Raw genomic sequence first — 26,229 nt, forward strand, 5'->3', positions numbered from 1 at the left:
AAGTATCTTGTACTCTACCCACCTTATTAGAAAGACCATCTTGTATCACTCAACTCATGAAAGAGAGCTCTAGAAGAAAAATGGAATGACTCTGTGTGTCTTTTGTTCTAAGTCACTAGTGATCAGGAGCAGGAAAAAAAGCTTTTTCAGGGAACTCAGCTCCAGAAACCTAGGGATCATTTGGTCAGTCCATGCCCAGGTGCTTTCCAAAGCCTCTATTCAGTCTGGGCTTTTTGGACCCCATGTGGTAATGGGTTAGGGAAAGAGACTGCTAGATGGCTCCCTTTAGGTCTTTCAGAACTGTAACCTGTTATAGAAACTAATTCAAGGATATGGACTTGTGGGCTGTAAATGGGGGCCATCAGACTAACCAAGCAGAAAATACAGGTTCTCCAAAAACCTAAAGTTCAAATAAGCATTTGGATTTTCTTTAAATGCTACCCACCTCCGGAATGCGGTGATGAGTCCACCTGATAGATTCAGAATGCAGATTGAAGCATATCTTTTTTTTTTTTTTTTTTTTTGACATGGCTAGACCATACATATTTGTAATGAATTTGTTTTACTTGCTTTCTTAATGAATGTACTAAATGGAGGAAGGGAGGGAAGAAAGAATTTGGAACTGGAAAGAAAATGAAATTATAGAAGAGGAAAACAGAGACAGAGAAGGAAAGGGGAAGAAAGAGAGGGAAGAAGGGAGGGAGGAAAAGAGGAGGAGGGAAGGAGAGACAGAAAGAGAAAAAAGAAGAGGAAGGGAAGGGGAGAGAGAGAAAGAGAGAGAGAGACAGAGATGAAAGGAGGGAGAAAGAAGGGGAGATGGGGAGAGAGACTGTTTTGTTGAACATTCCATATATTGGCGTTGGGAGCCTTAGGCCTAGGTTGGGTTGTCACTCCTTTCCCCAGTTTTGCACCTTACTCCTTTTTCAAACCCTTTGTCTAGTTAGCTAATTCTTCTATTTCTCTGTTGTGTACTCAAGTAAAGCCCTTCTCCTTTTGTCTCTTCCCCTTCAACTTGACTTGCTAGCTTTTAATGTTATTTTCTTCACCCTTCTCTAAAAAGAATTTTTCACTCATTTCTCTTCCCTTTCTGCCTACTTTAGACTTTGGTTCTATGATTTATTTATTCCTTCTTTTGTCTTTGTATTCTCCCATGGCCCTGAAACTTTCTGAGTATTTTAGGTTCCCTCTTCTCCACAGGTCATTGCCTTGTAACTCTTACCCTCTCTCCACTTCTGTTGTACCTCACTCTAATTCCTGTAAAGGGGTTAGAACCATTACTCTATGAATGATATTCCATAGTTCATTACTACTCTTTGCCCTATACATGATGATTTCCCCCATTTTTATCATAAAATATCCTTTCTAGGTCCAAGCCTTCTCCTTCTGTTCCCAGAATCTGATTCTTCTCCTGATGCAAGATGTGATCTGTGGGAGAACAATACTCTTTCAGAGGTAGCAACACAGCCTTGCAAATTTTACCTATTATAAGATTCTTAAATTCCATTATAGGATCTGTCCCCTTCCCTCCCCCATGGGAGCATTTTTCAGTGGGATCCTGTCCCATACTGAATCTCGATTTTTTCCCCCCCAGTTTCACTTCTCTTTGTCACCTCACCCAGCCTCTTGTAGATCCTATTCCTTTTTAGATTACACAATGGTTATTTTCTCTTCATTGTTTACTATTGGCTTAAATAACATACATCTATTTTTTTCTTCCCTTCTCCCTTCTTATGCATCTTCTCATTCTGCAATTTAGTCCCACAAAAAGCATTGATTCACAGTGGTATGGAATGTGGCATGGATCATGTTTCTTCTATTCTTTCATTATTATTATTATTTCCTTTAAATTTCCACTTTCACCTCGTATATTTTTAGAAAGAAGTCTCTTAGAAATGGTCCTGTTTAGTTAAGGTGCTGGTGATGATGGGGGTTTCTACAGTTTTCCCCCCCTTCTTTCTTGGAGTAATTTGTATCATTAATTGTGCCTTCCTTGGTTGCTTTCTTGCATTTTGTGAGAGGGGCCTGGGAATCATCAATCATCTGCTCATTCATGTTTGGTTTCAAGCCTCTTGCTTGTGCTTACATTACACCAGAGCCTTGTGAACTCTAACCGAGTCCCATTGTCAGCCCTATCTCAGACAGGCTGATGTCAGCATTGACCAAGGCTTGCCCAACCCACCAATCATCAGTAAGGACCCTATTGGAGGAAGGCCCTTTTCCTTCCTCTGAGCAGATGCATTAGAACTGCACAAGATGAACGTATCCTTGTTATGCTGTGTTGGTTAGCATATCCCTTGTCTTGTATTTCCTAGCTCAAATAGCTGCTGAGGTAGACAATGCCCATAGTAGTTCTTGACTAGGATCCTTTCGAATTCTTCCCTAACTCGCTAGACTCCCCTCTTCACCTCTGACTTTTAGGTGATGTCATTTCCCTCACAGCCCCTCTAGATCACTTTGATCTGCCTGTGTATCCTTTGATGAAATAAAGGACTCTCTGTGGTTAGAAGAATGCTCTTTTGTTTTCACATTCTGAACTGCTCTCTCTCTCTCAGAACCTTGTGCTTCATTACTATTAGTTATACATCTCTATTTTTCTGTGCTCTTCGTAGCCATCCTTTCTAGGATACATCATGATATTCATGCACCACAATTTGTTCAACCAGTTCCCAACTGATAGAAAGGCACATAACTGTTACCCTCTGTATATACACATAAAATAGTGCTACAAATATTTTGGTACATACAAAGCCTATTTTTGACCTCCTTCAGATTTATACCTGGTAACATCTCAAAGTATGAACAATTCAACCCTTTGCTTATGTAATTCAAAATTATTTCCCCGAATTGTTGGGAATCATCAATCTATGGTTTCACAACCAGTATAGTAATGCTCTTTCCCATAACCCTTTCAGCATTATTACCATCTTTTATCATCATTGGTAATTTACTGGGTATGGGATGAAACTTCAGGGTGGCTTTCATTAACATTTCTCCTAATACAGTGATTTTATTTTTAACTACTATAGATTTGTGGCATATCCATTTTAAGATTACAGGGTTCAGAAAAAATCTTGTACAACTACCACATGACCTCCCAAAGTCTCTTATAGAAATTTCCAAAAGGTGATTCAAATTATTCAGGGTATAATGAGACTAAAAGTAATTTTCTATAACTCCAGAATAAAATTCAAAGAGTTAGATATAGAACAGAAACTAAAAGGACAATTAAATGCCTAAAGGTTTCTATGGTTGGCTCACAAAAGTAGAAAGTGTAGCTATAATCTCCTTTCCCACAACAATAAGGTCATCCTAACCTAAGCACCAGCAAATAACAATGCAACAGAAAAAAACAGACCCAGTGAAGGACCTAGAATTAAGGCCCATAGCATGAGGACATGGACTGGATCCGAAGATATGATCCTTGGCTCTAAAGGAAACATCTCAACATCAGAGGCACTTCCAGTGGAACACCATTCCAGGAATATGTTATCTGGATCCCGTGTACTCTCCTATCTGTGGTAAAATAAACCCATGGGAGAATACATTGCTCAGCATAGGGGCAAGGGGACAGTTGGGGTGGAGTTTTCCTTGTATTTTACTTAGCTACTATCTTTTTTGCTTTGAATTAGTATGTCCTCTGGTTAGTCTGGTAAAATGTCTATAAGGGCTCATGACCTCTGGTTTTGAATGGATACTGTCCAAAACGATGCAAAAAAGCTTTCTGGATATTCCACAAGTTGAAGGAGCCGCAGTTAAACGTTTTCTAAAATCAAGTATTCACTAAGCACTCAGTGCTGAGAATTGTGTTTGTTAGCTACAATAAAAATGGTGATATTGGGGCAGCTAAGTGGTATAGGGGATAGAGCACCAGCCCTGAAGTCAGGAGGACCCGAGTTCAAATCTGCCTCAGACACTTAACACTTCCTAGCTGTGTGACCCTGGGCAAGTCACTTATCCCCAATTGCCTCAGCAAAAAAAAAAAAAAAAAAAAAAAAAAGCAAAAAAAATAACATACATACCAATCAAATTACTGAGGAGTTTGGAGAGCAAGAGGCATCTTTGGAGAGCAAAAAAAAAAGAATCTCAGGAAAAAATAACGAAAAAAGGAGCAGAGACCTAGTAATAATTAGATGCTATATAGCAATTATCAATCTGGTACTAGCTAAAAAATAAAAATATACAGTGGAACTGATTAAGGAAAACCTAAAAGCAATAAAGCATAATAACCCAAGTATACCAATTGTTGAAGTAAGGAATCTCTATTTGATAAAAATTGTTGGGAAAACTGGAAAGCAACCTGCCAAAAATTAGTTCATTTGGATTTTCTTGTGGTATATGACAAGGTGTTTATTTAAACATTTTGTCATAAACTGTAAGAAATAATGAACTAAATAAAAGTCAAATCAAAAAAGGGGTAGGGGAGGACAAAGGAGGCATCTCTTTTACAATTATAGTGAATAAAAAAATTCTTCTATTAAAGTTTTTATATAAGCTATATGCAGTTACAGTTAAATGATTAACAATTTTGAAAAAGATCTTCACAGCAAATCTAATATCCGAGACATAGAATTGCTATTTATATACAGTGGTGTGCTAAAGAATGATGTAAACTAGCTCTGAAAAAGAATGTACTCCTGACATTTTCAAGTTTAATGCACAATAGCATTTTCTCCATCATCATCCAAACAACCATCACCAGTTGATTTGTTCATATTAGAGGCAAAAATACACTGAAAATTAGATAATATCTCTTCAGCTAGTTTCCTTTCCTCTTATTGGAGAGTATGGAAATCACAGAACTTCTTGTAGAAGCTCTCCATATAAGGAGGCAGCCAAGTGACACTTTGTGGAATTCACCACCTTCCCAGTCTCATATGTCACCCCCTTTATTTACACTATGCTGTCTGTCCTAGTCGATTGTGAACTATCTTTTGCTGTTCTTTGTATCCCTAACATTTAATATAGTGCCTGGCACCTACCAGGCACATGCTCAATGTTTACTGAGTGACTGATCATCACTAGCAGTTGGTGAAAGGAGAGGAAGTTCACAAATAAAGAAATGTAATCTATCCACAAATATATGGAAAATATAATCAAAATCATTAGTAATAAAATGAAAAGCAACTCAGGTTCAATCATATCCATTATTTTGACAAATAGCAGTTGTTGGAGGCATGAGATCACAGGCGAACTAATGCATTGTTGGTGATATGAAATGGCTCAACCATTAGGGGGGTGGAAGTAAGAAACTTTCCCAAATCACTAGATCACTAAACTCTACAAATCCTCTGCTGATACTATTATATAATTCTGGGAGTTCAGGGAAAGAGGGAAAGAACTTCTTTATATGAGAATACTTAAAACAGCATTTTTTCCTTGGCAAAGAACTGGAAAGAAAGAAAATTATCAACTGGGGAATGGCTGAACAGCTTATAAATTCGATGTAATTGTATTGTGCCACAAGAAATGAGGAAAAAGATATTCCAAGGAATGCACAAAAACTTGTATGAACTGATGCAGTGAGGTGAACAAGATTCATAACAGTTTATATATAATGAAAAGGGAAACTTTGAAGCTACAAGCATTTATGATTTCTGTTCTTTCTTTTGGTAGAAAGGTGACAGACTAGAGGGATAGAACCAGAAATGCATTCTCAGATATGGTCAATAACTTTGCTTTGCTTGACAACTGTATGTGTTTGGCATAAGGGATAATTTGTATTTGTGTAGTGCTGTGTTGGTGAGGAGTGACAGAGAGAACATTTCAAACACTTTGAGAGTTAAACAGAGTGGAAGTGGTAAAATGTGGTAGAAGTTTAATATTGCTTCTTTAATAATGCAACCTCCTACCCAGAAAGCTGCTCCCATTGAGCTTCAGGCAGCTCTTGCTGATAAGTGAAATTTCTTTACTCCTCCTTATTGATATAATGTTGTTCAAGCCTTTTCCAATTTCCTCTCAGCAGCCTCTACTTGGTGCATTTATGGCATGTGTTCTCAGCTCATAATATTCTGGGCAATGGAATATTTTCCTATGGCCATATGTAATACAAAATATATACAACCTTCTGGAAGAGGTATTGCTTATATGAGACTATATTCTTCTGGAAGATGCATTGCTGCTGAATCCTGGGTATGTACTTCTAAACCAAATGGAAGAAATCTAGAGACCTAAAAAGGTTATTCTCTTTGTAAAGTAGCTTCTGAACACTCCTTTATTGCAAAAAAGAGAGAAAAAATTTTAAAAATGGTTTAAAAAAATAAGTCATATAGGAGAGAAAAGATGCTTTGATTAAATCAACATTTGAGATATTTTGACAAACAGAATCCTTAAGTCATAACCTTTAAGTGGCTAGCCAAAGGAAGGAGATTTCAGGGCTGATTAGGAGGTCTTGATTTGATCGTGTGGGGACATTCAGTCATCAGAGAACACTGACACAGTAATGTCCTGGCAATAGTCTCTCCTTGGTTTATCAATGCAAATAATTTGGCCATGCTTCATTCATATGCACCAATAACAGTATTCTCTATAAAGGATTCTGTTTTGAATGTTAAATCTTAACATTAAGGCCTTGTGGGATTTCTAGAATTTAAAACATTTTTTGCCACTCATCTATGTGAAGGAAGTTATGCTTTATGTATGGTATGTTTTCAAATCAATCTTTATTTCATGCTACTTAAGTGTTTCAAGTTTTTATTTTAATATCAATGTGCTAGTTTACACTAATGGCAACATATAGGTAATTTAAAATAACATACATGATATTGACATATTTATACTTCTTAGAAATGATGGAATGTATTTACAGACATACAAATATATGACAATGTTTTTAAAATTCCTTTACTAATTACACGTTTACATCATTTTCTGAAATGACCTAATGAAAATGCTTTATTAAGCTCTTTCATTGTAATATAAAAAAAACTTTCAAATGTCCACATTTTCTTTCATTCCTATAGCTGTTTTAAAAGTTCATTTTTTATAGAACCATTAGCATTCATCAGGATAAGCACATATTGCCAGAAACTCTGGGGCTTCTAAAAGTAACAGAGATGATGAGTTATTTAATTAGTTGTGCTTTTTAAAAATAATAAGCTGTAAGGGAAATGATAAATATATTCCTATTTCTTCTGAATATGAAGTCCCCCTCCAAGTCAGATTAAACTGTATGCACCAAAATGCTGTAATAAGAAAACAAAAACATGATTGACTCTTGCTTTTGACACAAAAATATAATTCAATACACATTTGACATTTTTCTTTTCATGATTACAACCAAAAAATTTGAGGGAGCCAGAAAAAATTCCCACCTCACTTTAAATGCAATGAAAAGCTGCAATAAGTTAATGTCTATTTTATGTTAGTTGAGACATTGTTTGAGGTACCTCTTTTCAACCAGGAGCACAGCATTTAGAGTTGGAAAGAACCATCCCTTTATTTTATAGATGAAGATGCTCATCTTCCAGATGAGGAGTGAAGTGAATTTTCAAAAGTCACAGAGGTGGTAGAGTAGTGAGCCAAAATTTGAACCCAGCTCTTTAAATGCCAAACAGCATTGCTTCTACTTTAGTAAGGTTACTCCTTACTGTGAGTCTGAGGGTATGACAACTGAGGGTATTGACCATATAGATTTTTAGGTTCCAGTGTTGTCTGCATTTAAACATTTTTATTTAAATTTTAATTAAAATTAAAATTTAAGTACTACAGTTCTCTTTATATCTGGTTGTGAGTTTGTTAGCAGACAAACAAAATTCACACAAGCATCATGCTAAATTTTAAGTCACACAGTTGGTGACTTTGTATGGATTCCTGGAAGTGATAGGGTCTGGCTCCAACCATACTTGCTCCACTATTATCTATCCCTAAGAACATCCCAGGGTATCCCAGCTACTTGCACTGCTGCTCTTATCCCCGACCAATTAGGTGTAGCTTTGAACTCAGAATTAGACTCTACCATATCACAGAATGTGAAGTTATTTCATTTTAAACCTGGTCTAGACCACATTGTTGAGCTTCAAATTTCTATCCTATTTGGAGCTGGAGGGGATCCTAGGAGTCAGCTGGTTCAATTTGTAGTTTGCAGAGGGCTGTTGAGATTCAGGGCAAGGTGGCTTGTTGGAGGTCACACAAGTGACGGCACAGCCAGGTCTCAGACCCAGAATTTCTGATCCTGGGAATGCTGGGGAGACCACCATATGACATACTGTCAAGAATACTTTCATGCATAAGGAATGGCATCAAGACATTATATAGGATATGAGTGATGACAGAGGATCAGAGAGTGACAACTGCCCCAAGGGCAATGGCGAGGCCCTTGGAGAGCATGTGGAGAAACACAAAGCTAAGTCTCCTGCAGAATGAGAGCAGAGGCAGACCCAAAGAGGTCCGTGCCCTTTAAGTGAAATCTCATGCTGGCACTGAAGATCCTGACCAATGGCTTCTTATCCCTTCCCAATCCTATTCACTCAATTTAGAGAAAGCTAATGATAAAAGATCTAACTTTGGAGAGAGTTGGCAGTGAAGTTAATGTAAAAAATGGAAAACGGGTCAAACTAAAGCCTCTAGCTGAAGGTTCTCTGGTTTCTTCTTCAGTGACAGATTTCAAAATAAGGTGCTATCATGAGGACAGGTAAGCAGGCTCAGTGAATGTTAGTATGAGAAGAAAACAGATATTATCTAATCCAATTCCTCCCTTTTACGGATGAGGAAACTGAGACTCAGCAAGGTGAATGTTTTGGTCATGGCCACAATGCTAGTGGAAGGCCCGGGACTCAAACCTGGGCCTTCAAGTTCACTGATCTTTTTATGTAACATGCTGTTTCTCAGTAGATTTCCCAGTCCATCCTTTTAAGATGGCCATAACTAAATTCAATTATGGAAATGAGCACAAGCTTGGACTTACAAGGAACTAAAGACTTTTTCTTTAGTTTTTCTTTTTTGTTTGTTTTTTCAAGGCATTCTGTTATGTTGAAGACTTGAGGAATAAAGTTTGCCTTGCTTTCTGTCATCTAATGCTGTGGTAATTGTAATGAAAAGATGATGGCTCTGAGAGAAAATGGGGATGGGAATAATAGTGTAATAACCTTTCTGTATAAAGTCTTTTTAAAGAATTAAGAAGCTGTTTGCCAAGATCTACATCATCTGGGTGCTTAGGAAAAAAAGGATCAAAGACTCTAGGCAAATGAGAGTCAGAACTTTTTTCCTACAAAGTCTGAACAACAAATGGACATGAAGTCAAGAGGTGGGCAAATCTGGTTCACAGGGCTTAGGAGAAGTTATAATTTACCTTCTGTATTTATTATATGCAGATTCTTTGGGATGGACTCATCTGTGTATATTTATCATGAATTACACTGGATTATTTTTTTTGTTTTGTTTTGGCTTTGATATGCCATAATATGACCTTTAGTCTAATTTTAATTCTCATGTGTGACCTTATTGAAAGAGACAAATGATGGAACACTAAAATAGAAAGTTAATACTTATTCTTTTTGTAAGACTTATGGAAGAGGATAACAAGTTACCATGATTGCATCTTAATGGGATCAAACTCTGTTCCTGTGAGGAAATTCTACTGGCTATCTTAAAGTAACCCATTGTACATTAAGACAAAGTTGAATAGTGTGTTTGGGCTGGTAATTCTAGTTCAACAATAATCTTTTCACAGGACCAAATAAAGTGTACTTTAAGGGAGGCCAGAGTATTCCTCAAAATCAAATGGCATAATCTCCCCTAAAATGGAGAAATGAAACAAAACATTCCAGTAAGGAATTCTGGAGATATTCCCTTCTAAGAAGACACACCCATAAACACTTTTTAAAAAACAACAGATGCCTGCAGTGGTCGTCCCATCACCTCTCTCTTCTGCTTGGCCAAGACAAACCCTCAGGGTCTTGGGAGTCTTTACACAGCAGACAACTGGTGTTGCTGTTGCTTGGGTGGGGCAAGTTCAAGGAGGGCCTGGACGGTCACTGCTACCTGGGTCAAACCTTTTTCTTCTAAAATATGGAGAGGCAAACATAATCGCTCCTGAAAGGGGATAACATAACAGAAAAAGAAAGTGAATGAAAAGAAAATGGAATGAGGTTAGAAAATAAAACAAAATGGAATAACCCTGCCCACTTACCAATGAAAGGTGGAATGTTAAGAAAAAAAATCAACTAAAATACACAAAATCAAATGCATGAAGTATATTTTACAACTAAGTATTCATCATAATTAATTTATTCTAATAGATTAAGAGGGATAACTATACAGACTAAATACAGATTCACCATTACATACTATGTTCCAATAACAGTAATTTTATTAAACAGCAAAACTTAATGCATAGAGTACATCTAGAGAGGACTGAAAACCAACAACTCACATACTTTTTTCTAAGAAAATTATTACAGAGCAGAGGATAGTGGAAATGGAAGAAACAATACTACTGTTTTTTTTGTTGTTTTTTTAATGACAAAGATCCAAATATAACAGTAGATACCTGAAAGAGAAAATCAACTTAAGCTGACAATTTGCTAAGACCTTAGAAGAGACCATTCAATCAAAGCCTCGACTAGGAAGGGACCTTAGAGGTCCTCTAATCCAACTCCTCATTTTACAGATGAGAAAACTGAGGCTCAGGGAGACTTAAGTGACTTGCCCAAGGTCACATAGGTGGTGATCAGCAGAGGCAGAACTCTGGTCCTCTGGTTCCAGAGGCAGGAATCCTCCCACTACATCACAGTGTCTCAATGCACTACAAGGGGATGCTTTGGAAACTATGTGTCAGTTGTATCAGAGATGCTCACACAACAATTCTGACAAATCAGGGAGCAATGAGCATGAGGTAGACCATTTCTCATCTGCCTATTTGGAAATTTGGGATTTGCTACTTTGAGAAATGAAAGAGGTAAGAGTTTTAGCTCTTGGGCCTTAAACTCATTCATTTATTCATTTATGATAAATTCTTTTTAAGATTAATGGGGAAATGGGGAATGCGGGAGATTTAAGCTGAATTATGGAAAAGTTTGAATTATATAGAAGCTTTTTGTTATTGTTCTAAATATATTTTTGTAGTGATAATTATGTGTATAGTCATTAGAACTAAATTAACAAAACATTATCTTATGAGGGACATGGATAACAAATTTCTAAAAAATAATTTGAGGTTAATAGGTCAATAGTTTATTTGTATATGTATACCTGAGGAAGGCTTAAGAGTTTAAATACCTTGTTCAGTTCTGTTTCCAAAATACCTGTAATTAACAAGCTCTTTCCCTATAGATCTAGAATTCAATGGAAAAGTTCTCTCAGTACTTTCGTACCTCTCCTCACAAACTAGAGGAATCCTAATCAAGAAAGTTTAACTATATGCCTAAATTGCTTGAGCAAGAATATGGGGTGTACACAATACTGAAAAGAACACAAGGAAAATATCTGGCTCCACTGACAATGTAAGTGCATTTATAAATGAAAAAAAGGTAGTTTTCTTGTGCATTCATTTGTTTAATTTTCACAGGCACTCATTTCTCAAGTAAGAATTTTTGCAAAAGTTGTACTTAATAAACAGTTGTAATTAAAATTATAACATTTATTTCCATGGCAGTTAATACTTGTGCTATTTAAATTATGTAGGCTTTTTTTGGGGTGGCAAAACAGATACCTAATATTTGGTAGTGTTGTAAAATTAGAAGATTTGTATACATCTATAAATAGATGAATTAAAATCTAAGACAAGTTTCTCTATAGGGTTTTCTTCTCAGATCAGACATTTTTCCCAAGTAGGAAGGCACCTTTCTCAATGGAGTCAATCATCTTGGGGGCCCCTCTCCTATAGAATCAGTGCTGAAAGTTTACATTTATGTGTTCAGATGATGCACTTTTTTCCTCCAATGCCCTTAGGGCCAAAATTACATTCAAAATGCAATAAAACAAATAATTACAATTATGGGTTTTTTTCGTTTTTTAAGGAGAGAAAAAACTGCTAGGATTATCAATGTCTCAGTCACCTAATATCTTAAGTCATAAAATGCTTTTAAAAATAGGAAGGAAGGCACCGTCTTCATTATTTACAGAAGTACCCTAAATAGCCAAATACATTTCTGTGGTTGGTTGTCAACAATACAAGCAGAGCTCTCAAATTCCTTCATTCAATAACTGTCCTATCTAACAAGGAGGAAAGGCAATGTCAAATCTCAAACAAGAGTGCCATGTATTCAAAAAAACAGCTATCTTTTCTTCATTGAAATATTTTCTCTCCTTCATTCTCATATGGTCTAAGTTTTAATAAAAGAGCTCATGAGAGTGACTGAAGTAAATGTTCAGGAATGCATTCTATTATAGCTATGATCTAAGCTTAGTTATGAGGTAGTGCTTTTAATATTTTCATCAGTACAGCTTAAAGGACAAATGTTAAATATTTTTGAAGGATGAATTCAAATTCCCTACTTCCCACTTAAAGCAGAGTCTGCTGCCTAAAAGGAAAAGAACTTACATGCCATTCTCCTCTATAATGAGGATGCGCAATGGGATAACATCTGCCTCACATGATACTTACAAAGAGCTCTAATGTTTTTCACAAATGTCATAAGCTCTTGTCTGTATTCCAAGGAGGCAGAAATAGAGCTTGGTCCAGGATAATGAATAGAGCAAGTCTGGATCAGCAAAATGTCCAAATATTTTCACTTTCTTAAGCCCAATGCAGAAGAAAATAGACTCAGTTAAATTGTCTTGCCTATTGCCTCTTATTTTGAATTTATACTATGGGCTTAAAATGGTGGTATGCATAGAAAGAAAATATATAGAAAAATATAAATATTTATTTGAATTTTTGCCAAAACTAAATCTTGCTGTCTGCTAAATACAGAGACAACAAATAATATGTATTATCTGAAGATACAAATAGAAGAGTTGTCTTAATTTTTAGGTGTGAAAACCCAATAAAGTAGTTTTGTTGACTTGGATCAGGAGAAAGCTAGAAATCAGCTAGATATAATTTAGGAAATGGTGTCATGACATTTACTGGTGGTTAGTATGCTATGACAATGATGTCTTACAAGGAAAAACATTTTATTGCCATGGGTTACATAGGTTGCCTGTAAACATGATTGGTGCCTGTCTTTTGAAAGTTAAGATCTTTTAAATCTTTTAGTCTAAAAATGAGCTAAAGATTTATATCATAAAAGTGTCTATGGCACTTCTAATACTGAACAAAGGACATGGGGTCAGGAAAATGGAGATATTCACTATAAAAAAAGATATTCTCTAATTCCTATTCAGCAGATATGAACATGGAATGTGCCAGACACTTACTGGAAGACTATTTTTTAGCTAGAGGGAAAAATCCAGTTGTAGAACATACAGAGCGAGAGCATTAAAGTACAGTAAAATGCCACAAAGCCCAGAAGCTGGGCAGATAAGGAGATAAAAGAGGATTCTTCTGAATGTGCCCCAAGAGAAAGAAGTGTTTCAACAGTCCTTTTAACGCTGAGGTTTAGCTGAAGGATGTCTGAAGGGGAACAAAGATTGTCCTGTCCAAAGTGTGAGCAGGAAAGGAAAACAGACAGAAAAACAAAGTCAGTGGATCAGAAATACAGACTTTAGTGCAGAATTAAATCATGAAACCATATCAGTTATACCTTCAAACATACATGTAATAACAATTTTTTTATAGTTGCATGCAAATGAAAAGATTAAAAAATAAGCATTTTAAAAAATCTCTGTAACTGCTCAGGCCTGATTTTATAAATGAACAGAGTAAACATGGCTTACTGCAGACTTACAGACATGAAGGATACAATTTGCAAACTATATATAATCCTTTTACACTAAATGAGGTTTGAGTCTATTGGGGCCTATAGAAGACTTTAAAGTAGCTAGCCTTTCTTGTTTTTTTTTTGTTTGTTTGTTTGTTTTTTTCCTTTCATTATAAGAAGTAGTTTCTGGAAGGAATTAACAAATAGATGGGACAGTAGGTAAGGTATTCTGGAGAAGGAAAAACTAAAGCCCTAGAGGACAACTTAGGTATGAGACAATAAGGCAATCAAGAGACATGGAGATCAAATCAAATCAAACTGACATTTATATAAGTGCTTTGAGATATAGCATGGAGTAGCAGATATTATTATTCAATAAACATTTATCAAGCATCTATTAAGTGCCAGGCACTACGCTAAGTGCTGGGGATACAAAAAGAGGCAAGACTCTCAAGGAGCTTAGAATCTAATGGAAGGGTGAGAGGTGGGGGAATGCAATATGCAAAAGAATTGCTACAAAATAAACTATATACACAACAAAAAGAAAGTAAATAATAAAGAAAAATCATTGGAATTAAAGAGGAAAGCCTTCCTGTAAAAGATGGGATTTTATCTGGGATTTACAGGAAACCAGGGGTGTCAGCAGTTGGAACAGAGAACAGAGAATGTTACTGGGATGCAGGACATCTAGAGAATATGCCTGGAGCTGAGATGTGGTGTTTTATTCATGGAATAGACAGAAGCAGTAAGAAAGATTTGGCTCAGTTGGGCTCTGATATATACTGGGCATATAACTCTCAGTTCTCTGGGAAACTTTCTAGAACCATACATTGAAGAATACTTGCTGATTTATTTTAGTGGAGGGAGTTTCTTCACTGGGATTTCTATATTCCTCTTTACCCCAATATACATACATATATATACACATATCATACACCCCCCTCCAACTCCCCCATGAGTGTATAGTGTTTGCAAATCACTTTACATACATTATCTAATTTTAACTTCATAACAATCATGTGATATAAATACTAAGGACAAATAATATATTATCTACCTCAGAAGCACGATTTGAACTCATTTTACTTAGTTACTTAGTTTTATCTGTCATGCCATGTTTCCTCTTCAAAGTATTACAAAATCCATGGTATTAACCCCTTTATGTAATTTACTAAACATGTGCGAGCCAGTAGCACATGGCCAAAAATCAATTTACTTCCTCACTGGAAGAATCAGGGCTATTATAACTAAAAGCACATATCTAGAATCAGACACTCACAGAACACTAGAACTAGAAAGCTATCTATGGGACCCTAAAGGTCACATGTGACTAAACCAATTTTTCTTACAGATGAATAATTTAAGATATTAAATTAAATTAATAAAGTTAATGGGTTAAACATGACAAATTTTCTTGGGAATTGACAATTGACATAAAACTTCTTATATAGAATATATTTATATAGAATATACATACACACAATTACATAGATATCTACATCTACATCTACATCAACTTGAAAACTTTAATATATTAAACCAAATGGAGGTTTACTTTCTAGTCAAGTCAAATGAAGCAGAATTGGGAACAAGTAAAAACATATATGATTTAATATGACAAGATTTCTTACTATTGTAAGATTCAGTATCTTTATATTTCAGAAAGACCAACCAATGAGAGAACAGGGAACATGAAGACATAAATGATGATGTATTCTTATAGATTTACAATAAATTATTTACCTGTTTTAAAATACAAAAAACAGATCTATAACTCTGTAGACCATGATCATTCTTCCAACATCAATAATAGTAAACAGTTCTTTGGTGCTAAGGTTGAAAGCCACAGGGGCAGGAAAAGGAGTCAAGTTTTAAGAGAATAAAGAGCTCTGGGAGATCTAATTTATTAAGTAGGTGAGAGTTTTTATATTGGCTTATTCCACTATCTTTAAAGAGCTCTTCTTCAGAGTAAGAATTAGTATAAGGCATCTGTTTTTATTGCTGTTTAACAAACAGTTCATCTGAAAATAAGCACAAAGTTGAGATAAAGAGGCTACACAAATGACAGATCCTCTTTTGTACTTTTTCCTTTATTTCAAAGTCAAGATGAAGGCAAAGAATTGGAATCTATTTTGTTCTCCTAACTTATGGTGTTTATCTGGACAGATTTTATCTGGGTTCAACTCGGGATGTGAATAAGTTTGATGAGAGCCGTAATTCTATTTCCTTTAATGTATTCATATCAACTCAAAAGAATTACTTTGAGTTTGGATGACTAAAATATATTCAAACTGACTTGGAAATTCAGTCCTTTCAAAAGATAACTGACAAAGCATCCAACTTTGCCAAAAGCTCAACTCCCATTTAATTGAGAAAGATTTGTGGCTGGGAATCCTTGATCATTTAATGACATATGTTTTGATGAATTATGATGACTAATATCAATATACAATAAAACTCTTCTAGAAGCAGCTGAGAATACTTGGCTTTATCAGCATGTTTTCCCTTTTACAAACTAACAGTAACAAAGAAATATTGTTAATAACAACTGTCAAAAACAGGAGAGTAACAACAAGAAGAAAGAAACATTAAAGTACATTCTAAAAAATAATTTTCTTAATGAGAGCTTTTCTGAGAGAGAGATCCAGAGAGAGAGAGAGAGAGATCCAGAGATCGAGAGAGAGATCCAGAGATCGAGAGAGAGAGAGAGAGAGAGAGAGAGAGAGAGAGAGAGAGAGAGAGAGAGAGAGAGATCCACTGGTCAAAATATAGAAACTTATTAATAGGAATTAATTTAATTATAAATAAAAATGATTAAAAAAAAACTTATTAATAGGAATTAATTTAATTTAAATAAAATGTTAAAAAAAAACACCTAAACTATTAAATTAGAAAGTATTTTAAAATCAACTCTTCAAAATAAAAAGCATGTTAAGGAAAACAAAAATTAGCATTTATTTTATAAGTTCCTTAGGACTAAAAAATACAGCCTTAGAATTCAAATTTTCGTTTGTCAAGACAAGTGATTATTTTTATAGTAGTAGCAAATATTGCATGAAATTAAGTTAATTTATTTTCAGTTTGTTGGAACTACTTAATCACCAATTATTTAGTGCCTATGAGTCAGGTACTATGAATATATAGATATATATTTTTTAAAATTCTGGCAGTCACTGATTACTTTAATAGTTTTTTGTTAAGTGTATATTATCATTTTTACTTGGATAAGTTAAAAAAAAAGGTTTCTTATGGGGATCATTGAATATAAATATTACTTTATTCAAACTCCAGGTAGAGAACTCAAAATGTTGAGATAGATATGGAAAAGAAGGCATTGTAATAAACTAAAATTGGTAGGGAAATTTTTGACTTGTGAAAATTATGGGATTTCTCTCACTACTTAAGATGGAGATACCCTAAATACTGGTTTTTGTCTTTTCTGGTTTTTGTTGGATAGTAGTGGTGGAAAAGTTCTGCCATAAAAGGGATATCTGAGATAATTTTCATGATCTCGGGAGAAGTAGAGACAAAAATATACTCTGAGGATTTGAACTTATTAGGATTATTAACTCCAAAGGAAGAAACAGAACTATGAAATACTGAATCCAATGAACAAGCTTGGGGTTTTGGTACCAAATCATAGAGTTGACAAAAAATAATTAAGAGTTTCTTTCCTTGAAGATGTAAAAGGCAAAAATAGGAAGATCAGCATTGCTAATTATATTCTATTAGTTCTATTAATACATTTCAAAGTGTATATTTGTTTAAAAAATTTTAAAGTGTGTATTTCTTAAATCTTATTCTTTATGCACTCATAATTTTAATTAATGTTTTCCAATGTTTCTACATTTAACTGTTTTATTATAGAGTTAAATAGTTAACTGAAAGGGACAGTGAATAAATTTCTGTTTTTGATAAACATGGTACAGGCTTTAATTGTTTCAACCAGCATGTCAGAATGCTATAAGAAATAAACTAAGTATGGGAAACCTACCTAAGAACATAGATTGGTTTCCCTTTATTTGCTGCTATGTTTGCATAATGTGGCATTAATGATGCTACATTAGCACTATGCAAATTCAGTTTTACATAAAGAAAGGGCCCTAAGGTCTCCTTTCTCTCCACTAAAACGCCCCCAGTCTAAAAACAAAATTACTCTTCAAGTCAAAACAGAAGATAGGGAACTTGGCTTGAGAGCTCTAAAGAAAGAGGAGACTTTTGTCCTGCTCTACCCACCTGTCTAGACCCTGCATTTATGAATTCTATCTTTCTGTGATGGATACCAACTGTCTGCCCCCATGCCTCAGTGTGTTCCTTCTCCTGCTCTCATTTCTCTGGCCTCTGACCCCCTATGTCATGGAACTATCTGTGTCCCCTTCATGGGTGCAAGAGCCCTTTCCTTTCTCCTTTCTTGCATCCCCCCCTTTCCCATGGCCATTAGCAAATTCACATTATGCAAAAATTGCTTTATACAGAGGTCTGCAGAAGAATCCAGTTAAGAGTCCACATAAAGTGAGAACTGTCTATTAAAAAAAAAAAAAAAGGCACCTTCTAAGTGCTAAGTATGCATAAAGTGACAATAATGGGACAGCCAATAAAGTATATGACAAGCATCATCTAAGTTATATCATATAGACAGATGCCATAGACTTTAAGACTTATCAATTTATGAATACAGATTTTAAGTAAAATAATATAAAGCTGGAGACTGTAGTGAGGACTATTGATAAATTTTTTTTAGTATTTGAAATAATTATTTTCATAACATTATTTAAAAATTGTAACATCATTTTTGATCACAGATATGAACAGAAATGTCAATTAAATAGTTTTTTCAACATACATTATTTGGATTAAAAGTCTATATGCTTAATCTTTCTAGGTTCTGGTAATCAAAAACAAGCTGCATAAACTGCTAAGAAATTAACTATATAAGACCAAGTCAAGAACTTGGTTCAGAATTGGATCAAGAGATCAACAGAAATTTGTATTCTTAGGAGCTTTTTTATCAAATAGTATATAACTTCAAATAGACAATAAAAGAACAGCAAGTATATTTACCTGAGGCACACCAATTTTTCTGCAAGCCTCTAAGAAATTCTCCACGTTTCTCCTGCACTTAGCCATTGTCAATTTAGGCTGCAAAGAGAGAAGACACACACACACACACACACACACACACACACACACACACACACACACACACACACACACACACACACACACACACACAATTGTTCCTTTTAGTATTTGCCTTACACAAACTCTCTAGACAGAACTGGTTTATTATTATGTAGCAATCACCAGTTTTATTTTTAAAATGTCATTGCATCATATACACATATATTAATTGCATATTATGTGTCAGGTTGGGGATAGAAAAAGACGTAAAAGACAGTCCTTTCCCTCAAAGAGCTTACAATGTAATGGGAGAGACAACATGCAAACAACTATATTCAAAGCAAACTATGTACAATATAAATAGGAAATGATTAACAAAGAAAAGGCACTAGAATTAAGAAAGGTTGGAAAAGGCTTATTGAAAAGATAGGATAGACACATATACACAATAACAACACAGTAAAATAGTTCTAGCTGGGAACTTTGTGTAAGGGAAGTACTAAAAAAGGGAATTATTAACTAAATAGATACACATATAATATGCTTTTATGTACATACGTATACCCATATTTACATACTGCACAGATCCAACCATTCTGGAGAGCAATTTGGAACTATGTTCAAAAAGTTATCAAACTGTGTATACCCTTTGATTCAGCAGTGTTGCTACTGGGATTATATCCCAAAGAGATCTTAAAAAAGGGAAAGGGACCTGTATGTGCAAGAATGTTTGTGGCAGCCCTCTTTGTAGTAGCTAGAAACTGGAAACTGAGTGGATGCCCATCCATATTTAATTGTTTTGTAAGAAATGACCAGCAGGATGATTTCAGAAAGGCCTGGAGAGACTTACATGAACTGCTGCTGAGTGAAATGAGCAGAACCAGAAAATCATTTTACACTTCAACAATAATACTATATGATCAATCCTGATGGTTGTGGCCCTCTTCAACAATGAGATGAACCAAATCAGTTCCATTTATTCAATAATGAAGAGAACCAGCTACACCCAGTGAAAGAACTGTGGGAAATGAGTGTGAACCACAACATAGCATTTCCACTCCTTTTGTTTTTATCTGCTTGCATTATTGTATTTCTTCTCAGGTTATTTTTACCTTATTTCTAAATCTGATTTTTCTTATACAGCAAGATAACTGTATAAATATGAATACATGTATTATATTTAACATATATTTTAACATATTTAACATGCATTGGATTACCTGCCATCTAGGGGAGGGGATGGGGCGAAGGAGGGTTAAAGTTGGAACAAAAGGTTTTGCAAGGGTCAATGCTGAAAAATTACCCATGCATATTATTAAAAGCTATAATAAAAAATAATTAAAAAGTAATTATTAGCTAAGCAAAAATATTTGCTTCGGAGTAGATTAAAGAATCTGGATGCTTTTTCTAAGTGGAAATAAATTTTAAAAGCTTACAGCAGAAAAAAATAATTTTCCAAAATGTCTCATGTTTAAGGAGAAATGTTTTCTTAGCAAATTTGTTTCCTTGCATAAATCTCAGGCCTCAGTTTGTACCTGTGATTCTAATTTCAGTGTTCTAAGTTCTGGAAAAACTTTTTGATCTAATGAGTTTTCCATTAGACACATTCTTCTAGTCTATAAGTTTTCACTTTGAGTAACTAGGAAATTCAAATGACCAGTTCTTTAGTTCTAATCCTGTATGACTGTACACAGGCCTATGATTTAATAGTCAAGAGTCAGTCATATTATATAGAAACAAGCTTTTAAGTGTAGGTATTAAGGGTTTCTTCAAATATGGAATTTATTTATCTCTTTCAACTTGGTACCCACAAGTAATTGTGGGGCTGAACCACCAATAGGTAGTTCACAAAATTAAGCAGAAAAAAGTCAGTAATGTTGAGACTCGAGAGGCTAAATCTATACTAAAGACCTGGAAGAATCAAAGCTGAAGAGGTGACCTCATCTAATCCTCCAGTTTTACAGATGAGAAAACAGAGAGACTGGAAGAACTTGAGAGACTTGATTTGAACCCAAATCCTCTGAATCAAGAATAAGTACTCTTTCCATGGTACTACTACATTGTGACCTTATGCCTGGAACTGTGTCATTAATATCCAGACTTGAATTGGTCCAAAAGCAAATAAATAAATGAAATCTGCTTTTATATACTCTTACAAAAATACTGCTTTTTAAAAAAATTATTAATTTTATAATTATAATTTTTTGACAGTACATATGCATGCTTAATTTTTTTTACAACATTATCCCTTGTATTCACTTTTCTAAATTTTCCCCTCCCTCCCTCTATTCCCCTCCCCTAGATGACAGGCAATCCCATATATAATAAATGTTACAGTATATCCTAGATACAATATATGTGTGTAAAACCATATTTCTTGTTACACAGTAAGAATTGGATTCCGAAGGTATAAGTAACCTGGGTAGAAAGACAATAGTGCAAACAAAAAATACTCCTTTTTAAAAAAAAAATTTTTTTTAATGGATTTAGAATTCACTTCCTTCATTATAAGGAAAAAGGGATTCTTTTCAGACATAAAAAATACTATTATTATTTTAGAAGATGGAAGGAAAATCAATCAAGAACGAATTTATAATGCATATTACTATGTGTTATAGGTGCTTAGAATACAAATAATCTTTACTTCAGTATACTTTCTAAGTATGAAAATAGAAACAGCTCTAGTTGGCTAAAAATTTTCACTTGGAGAAGAGACTTTGAGTAGAAAAGGGACATATTTCATCCTTATCTAGATTAAGTCCTCCTAAGGGAGTTGATAGGTACAGAGAGTCAATATATTGGCTACTTCCAAAGAGTAGAGCACATCATACCTCTTCCTTAGGCAGAACTTTATTTAGAAACTGGCTTCTTAAAGTGTAAATCACGACCCCATAGGGGATCTTGTAGTTGAATGTGAGGGTCATGAAATTATGATTTTTTATTACTAAATGTTTGATTATTTACCTATTTTATATATCTATATACCCAGGGTGTGAAAGCCCTGGCCTAGAAGATGGAGATATTGATCAGAAGATGAGTATATGAAAAGATTTCAGGAGAGATGGAAACATAATGGATGGAAGGAAGAAAAATCTCAATACCTACATGGTGGTGGGGGGAGAGAGGAAAAAAGAAATCTGGGAGCCTATTCTTTAATGTAAAAAAAAAAAAGCAATCAAGATATCTGGAGAGGTGAGGATCTGTTTTAAGAAAGAAGGTTTCCTTTTCAGATTTAATATAAGAACTCTGAATTGTTAACTCTGGTAAAGAAAATTAGTTTTTTCTTTCCTCAGTTAGTCTTGTATAAGGAGAAAGAAAAATCTGCCAGAAAATGTATGATCTGGGCACCTTGGGCATTCTTGATAAATTAATGAATCAATCAATATTAATATTTATTAATTAATATAATATAAATCAAATATATGTTATAATTTTAATTATAAATTACATAATTATAAAGTAATTATAATTAATATAAATACTAAAATATTCCCCATGCTAAGCACTAGGGAAACAAAAAGCAAAAAAAAATGCCTTCAACTATCTTACAATTTAATGGGAGAGACAACAGTAAATAAATGTATAAAAACTATTGAGATATAGGATAAATAGGAAATAATGAAGAGAAAAGTCACTATAATTAAGGACTGGGAAAGGCATAATGTATAAAAATGGGATTTTAGTTAAAAAATCAGGGAGATCAACAGTCAGAGAAGAGGGAGAGTGATCCAAGCTTGGAGGACAAGGATTACAAAGAGAATGAGAACATAGAGACACTTAACATATGTGACATCTCTAAGTGTGGCTGAGGTAGGGTGGAAGAGTTGCTTGGGAGGAGAGAGTAGGTTGAGGACCTCAGTGGTTAGGGTATTTGAAGGGAGAGGGAGAGGGAGAGGAAGAGGGAGAGGGAGAAGGGGAGGGGGAGAGGGAGGGAGAACTGATACTCTTATCTCTTAAGTGAACCTTTTGTTCTTAAAATGACCTTTTTTGTTCCTTACATAAATCATCAAAACCTCACAATTACTGCATCTAAGCAGAAAACCAAGTAATGATTCCAACCCCTGAGGTTCTAATTTCTGTTTTGGGTGCTAAATTCTTTTTAGAGTTGGCCTACCAGTCAATGGTGTAAAACCTCTGCTAACCTACCTTTTTTTTTTTTTTTTTTTTTTTTTTCCCCTTTTCTTTTTAAGAGATTTAGCCTGGTTTATGGAGTCAAGGGTTCGTTTGGAACTTGCCATTAATGGCAACTTCCATCTTTATGACATCTTTCCCTTGGTTAATTGTGAGTTTCACCAAGGAACATAGCTCTTGTCTTGCCTTTTGTTAATTGTTAAAACTCCAAATGGATGTTAGGAACATAATAAAATGTTTGCCTCTTGATTTGAAGATTTAAGTCTACAAATTCTTTTGAAACAGCCTGGCCTGAGATTCCAATATACTTTAAATCAAACTTCTTCTCCCCATCATTTTGGCAGCCTGTACAGAAGTTCCTGAAATATCAATATATTTCTGGGGGTTCAGTGCTTCTTTATCCCCCAAACCTCATCAATTCCACAGGCCACAGTGGAAGACTGTAGAATATTTGGTTGAAATTCTGGGGTGAGAGAGTTGAAGGGTATAGGAATGAAGAATAGGATGGTGATGAAAAAAGAACAAAAGAAAAAAAGGCTCAGATGTCAGGTCTGGAATACTACTTATGGGATTGCTAAAGGCTTGAAGAATCCAAATGGAATGAAATAATGAGTGAGACCAGGTGAAGCTTTCTCAGTCATGTGATCCTTATTCCCAGGGTGCTGCAGAGCCAGAAGATCAGGCCTTGGGCCCAGGTTGCAGGTTGCCTAGATGTCTCTGAAGGCCAAGACCCAAGTCAGTGGCAGGAAGTGACATGACCCACAGGAGAATTGGTGACCATGGGTCAATGAGGGTTACTTCCTTTTAGTCTATCCAATGAAAAGCCTTGGGTTTTTTGATATTTAGCCAGTTTTACTGCTTTCTGGCTTGTCAGGTGGAGCACATGTTGGGAATCTAAGATGTCTCCCAGGTGTGCCTAGGCCTCTCCCTGCAGGGACTAAATAAATGCTTTCCTTTTGTACCTGAAGATGTCTCTGATTAATTAATTTGGGGAAGGGGATCTTGCACCCATCCCACACAATAGGAAAAAATATTTTTGCAGGTTTTCCACTTGACAACACAATAAAAATCCTAAATCGGGTTCAAAACTAACTCCAGTATTTCTTAAAATATGGGAAAGAAATAAACCTATGTTCACACTGAATTTCCAAAATTAAAAGATCTGAATGAGATCTTGGGTAGCTAGATGAGTGTTGGCAGAAAAAAAAAACAACCCAAAAAACAAACTTAAATTACTATATACCGTCTGGAAGCCTGGCTACTTCTTGAGGCAAGCAGGGAGGAGCACTGATAGGACCACCTCCATGTTATGTGGGCCCTTTCTTTTAATGAACCTTATTCAGGTTGGAGGTCTCTGGTAGAATTCTTAGTTGAATTCTTGGCACTGACAAAACCATCATAATCCCACAATTACTTATTGTATCTAATCAGAAAGCCAAATTATGATGTCAAATCCTCGAAGTTATATTTCCCCATAAGAGATCTGTCCATAATGAATTCTTTTTTTTTTTTTTTTTTTAATTTTTTATTTTATTTTATAATTATAACATTTTTTTGACAGTAAATATGCATGGGTAATTTTTTACAACATTATCCCTTGCACTTACTTCTATTCAGATTTTTTCCCTTCCTCCCCCAACCCCCTCCCCCAGATGGCAAGCAGTCTTATATATGTTAAATATATTACAGTATATTCTAGATACAATATATGTGTGTAGAACCGAATTTTTTGTTGCACAGGAAGAATTGGATTCAGAAGGTAAAAATAACAGTTTACATTCATTTCCCACATAATGAATTCTTGATCAACTATAAATACCTTTTAAGATTAGCCTAGTCAATGGCATAATCTCCCTCCCCTGGTGATTCCTTTTTGGGATTAATCTGCTTGCTAAGAATCACAATAACTAATGTCTATCAGGATCCCAAACGTCTTCCAGGGGTAGCTCTGTAATTCCCCACTTGCCAGTCTTAATGGCATCTTCCTCTTGGTTACTTCTAGAGAACTTGTGCTTCCCCTTGTTAACTGCTTAAAAGCCCTTTTCCTTTCTAAAAACTTTTATGAATTTAGTCCACTCTTTTAGCAGCATAATGAAAGCTTTGCCCCCTGGTTTAGAGGCTGTCTAAACTTACTAATTCTTTTGACACAACTTGAACCGCTGTCCCATAACCCCAGTGTACTTTTGGAGTCTCACCCCTCACCCCATCATTTTGTTGGTCTGGTATGGGGATGAGTCTGAATGTACTCAGTAACCTCAACATTTATATTTATTAAAAACTGTCTTAAGTTATTTTTATGTTTGTAGAAGATCATTCCACAGAAAATAGGTAATATGTCATTTGGAATTCTGATGTAGTTCTCTGTCAAAAAAAAAAAACAAAACAAAAAAACCACAATAAAATATCACATAAGAATCTCTATTTTGGGGAGGAAGAGAGTGTTGCTTTGGATTTTAGTTTTTGTAAATCAATAAAGATTTGTTTTCTCCCATATCTCTCACTGAAAAGAAAAATAAAATTGCTGTTACAAACTTGTACAGGCAAGAAAAAAAAAATCTCCAAATGGCCACGTCCTCTGTGCGTGTATATGTGTATGTATATTAGGTTCACATATATATTAAATATAATGTTAACAAGAAATTGCTAGATTTTAAAAATTTATATTTTAATCACAAAAATTTCTTTAAGGAGAATAAAACAAGTACACAATTATTTGGTTCTTTGCAATGCCTAGCACAGTATAGGCAGAATAAGTACTTAATAAATATTGAACTAAATGTTGTCTGAGGGAAAAAAAAGCACTAAGTAAGCCTATGGGATCAATTCCTTCAGATTTAATTGAATTGAATTTAAATGAATGTAAAATGGTGAACAGGAAAGAGTAAGTATTTATATACAAACTCCATATAGTAAGAACCTGGTTATGATACATTGTTTTTTTCAAAATAGCTGACAATTCATAAAGACTTCTACTTTTCACTTAATAGGCTTTCTTATTTTTTAATTAACATTCTGATTAATTGGTATTTGATTAAATTTTAAGTCTCTCTTCCCTCCCTCACGTTTTAATTTAGTTAAGAGTTTTATAATATACAGTTGTGTTTAACTCTACAGGATTATACTTAACCTGAAATTTTCCTTAAAAATTTTTTATTTTATGGTGAACAGGCCCAATTGTTCTTGGGAAGCCACAAACATGCCATTTCATAAAAGATCTCTTTTCTAAGACATTGTTAAA

The 26,229-nt window shown here is 34.8% G+C and overlaps 1 protein-coding gene across 8 annotated transcripts in view; it reads right to left on the minus strand.

The window, feature by feature from the left end:
- Nucleotides 1-6,644: 6,644 nt before the first annotated feature.
- LRCH3 (leucine rich repeats and calponin homology domain containing 3) overlaps nucleotides 6,645-26,229 on the minus strand; it is a 163,570-nt gene continuing 143,985 nt past the window's right edge. For 4 of the 8 annotated variants that reach the window (XM_074301492.1, XM_074301489.1, XM_074301488.1 and 1 more), the window contains 2 exons: nucleotides 18,801-18,878; nucleotides 13,043-13,514 (listed from right to left, as the gene is read on the minus strand). In XM_074301492.1, coding sequence (XP_074157593.1) covers nucleotides 13,311-13,514; nucleotides 18,801-18,878 — 282 coding nt within the window. In that variant the 3' untranslated portion in view covers nucleotides 13,043-13,310. Of the gene's footprint in view, nucleotides 7,182-9,553; nucleotides 10,030-13,042; nucleotides 13,515-18,800; nucleotides 18,879-26,229 lie in introns of those variants that run through there. The other 4 variants (XM_074301491.1, XM_074301494.1, XM_074301493.1 and 1 more) reach the window with 2 other exon arrangements.

Source organism: Sminthopsis crassicaudata, chromosome 3, assembly GCF_048593235.1.
Source record: "Sminthopsis crassicaudata isolate SCR6 chromosome 3, ASM4859323v1, whole genome shotgun sequence".
Classification (NCBI taxonomy): Eukaryota; Metazoa; Chordata; class Mammalia; order Dasyuromorphia; family Dasyuridae; genus Sminthopsis; species Sminthopsis crassicaudata.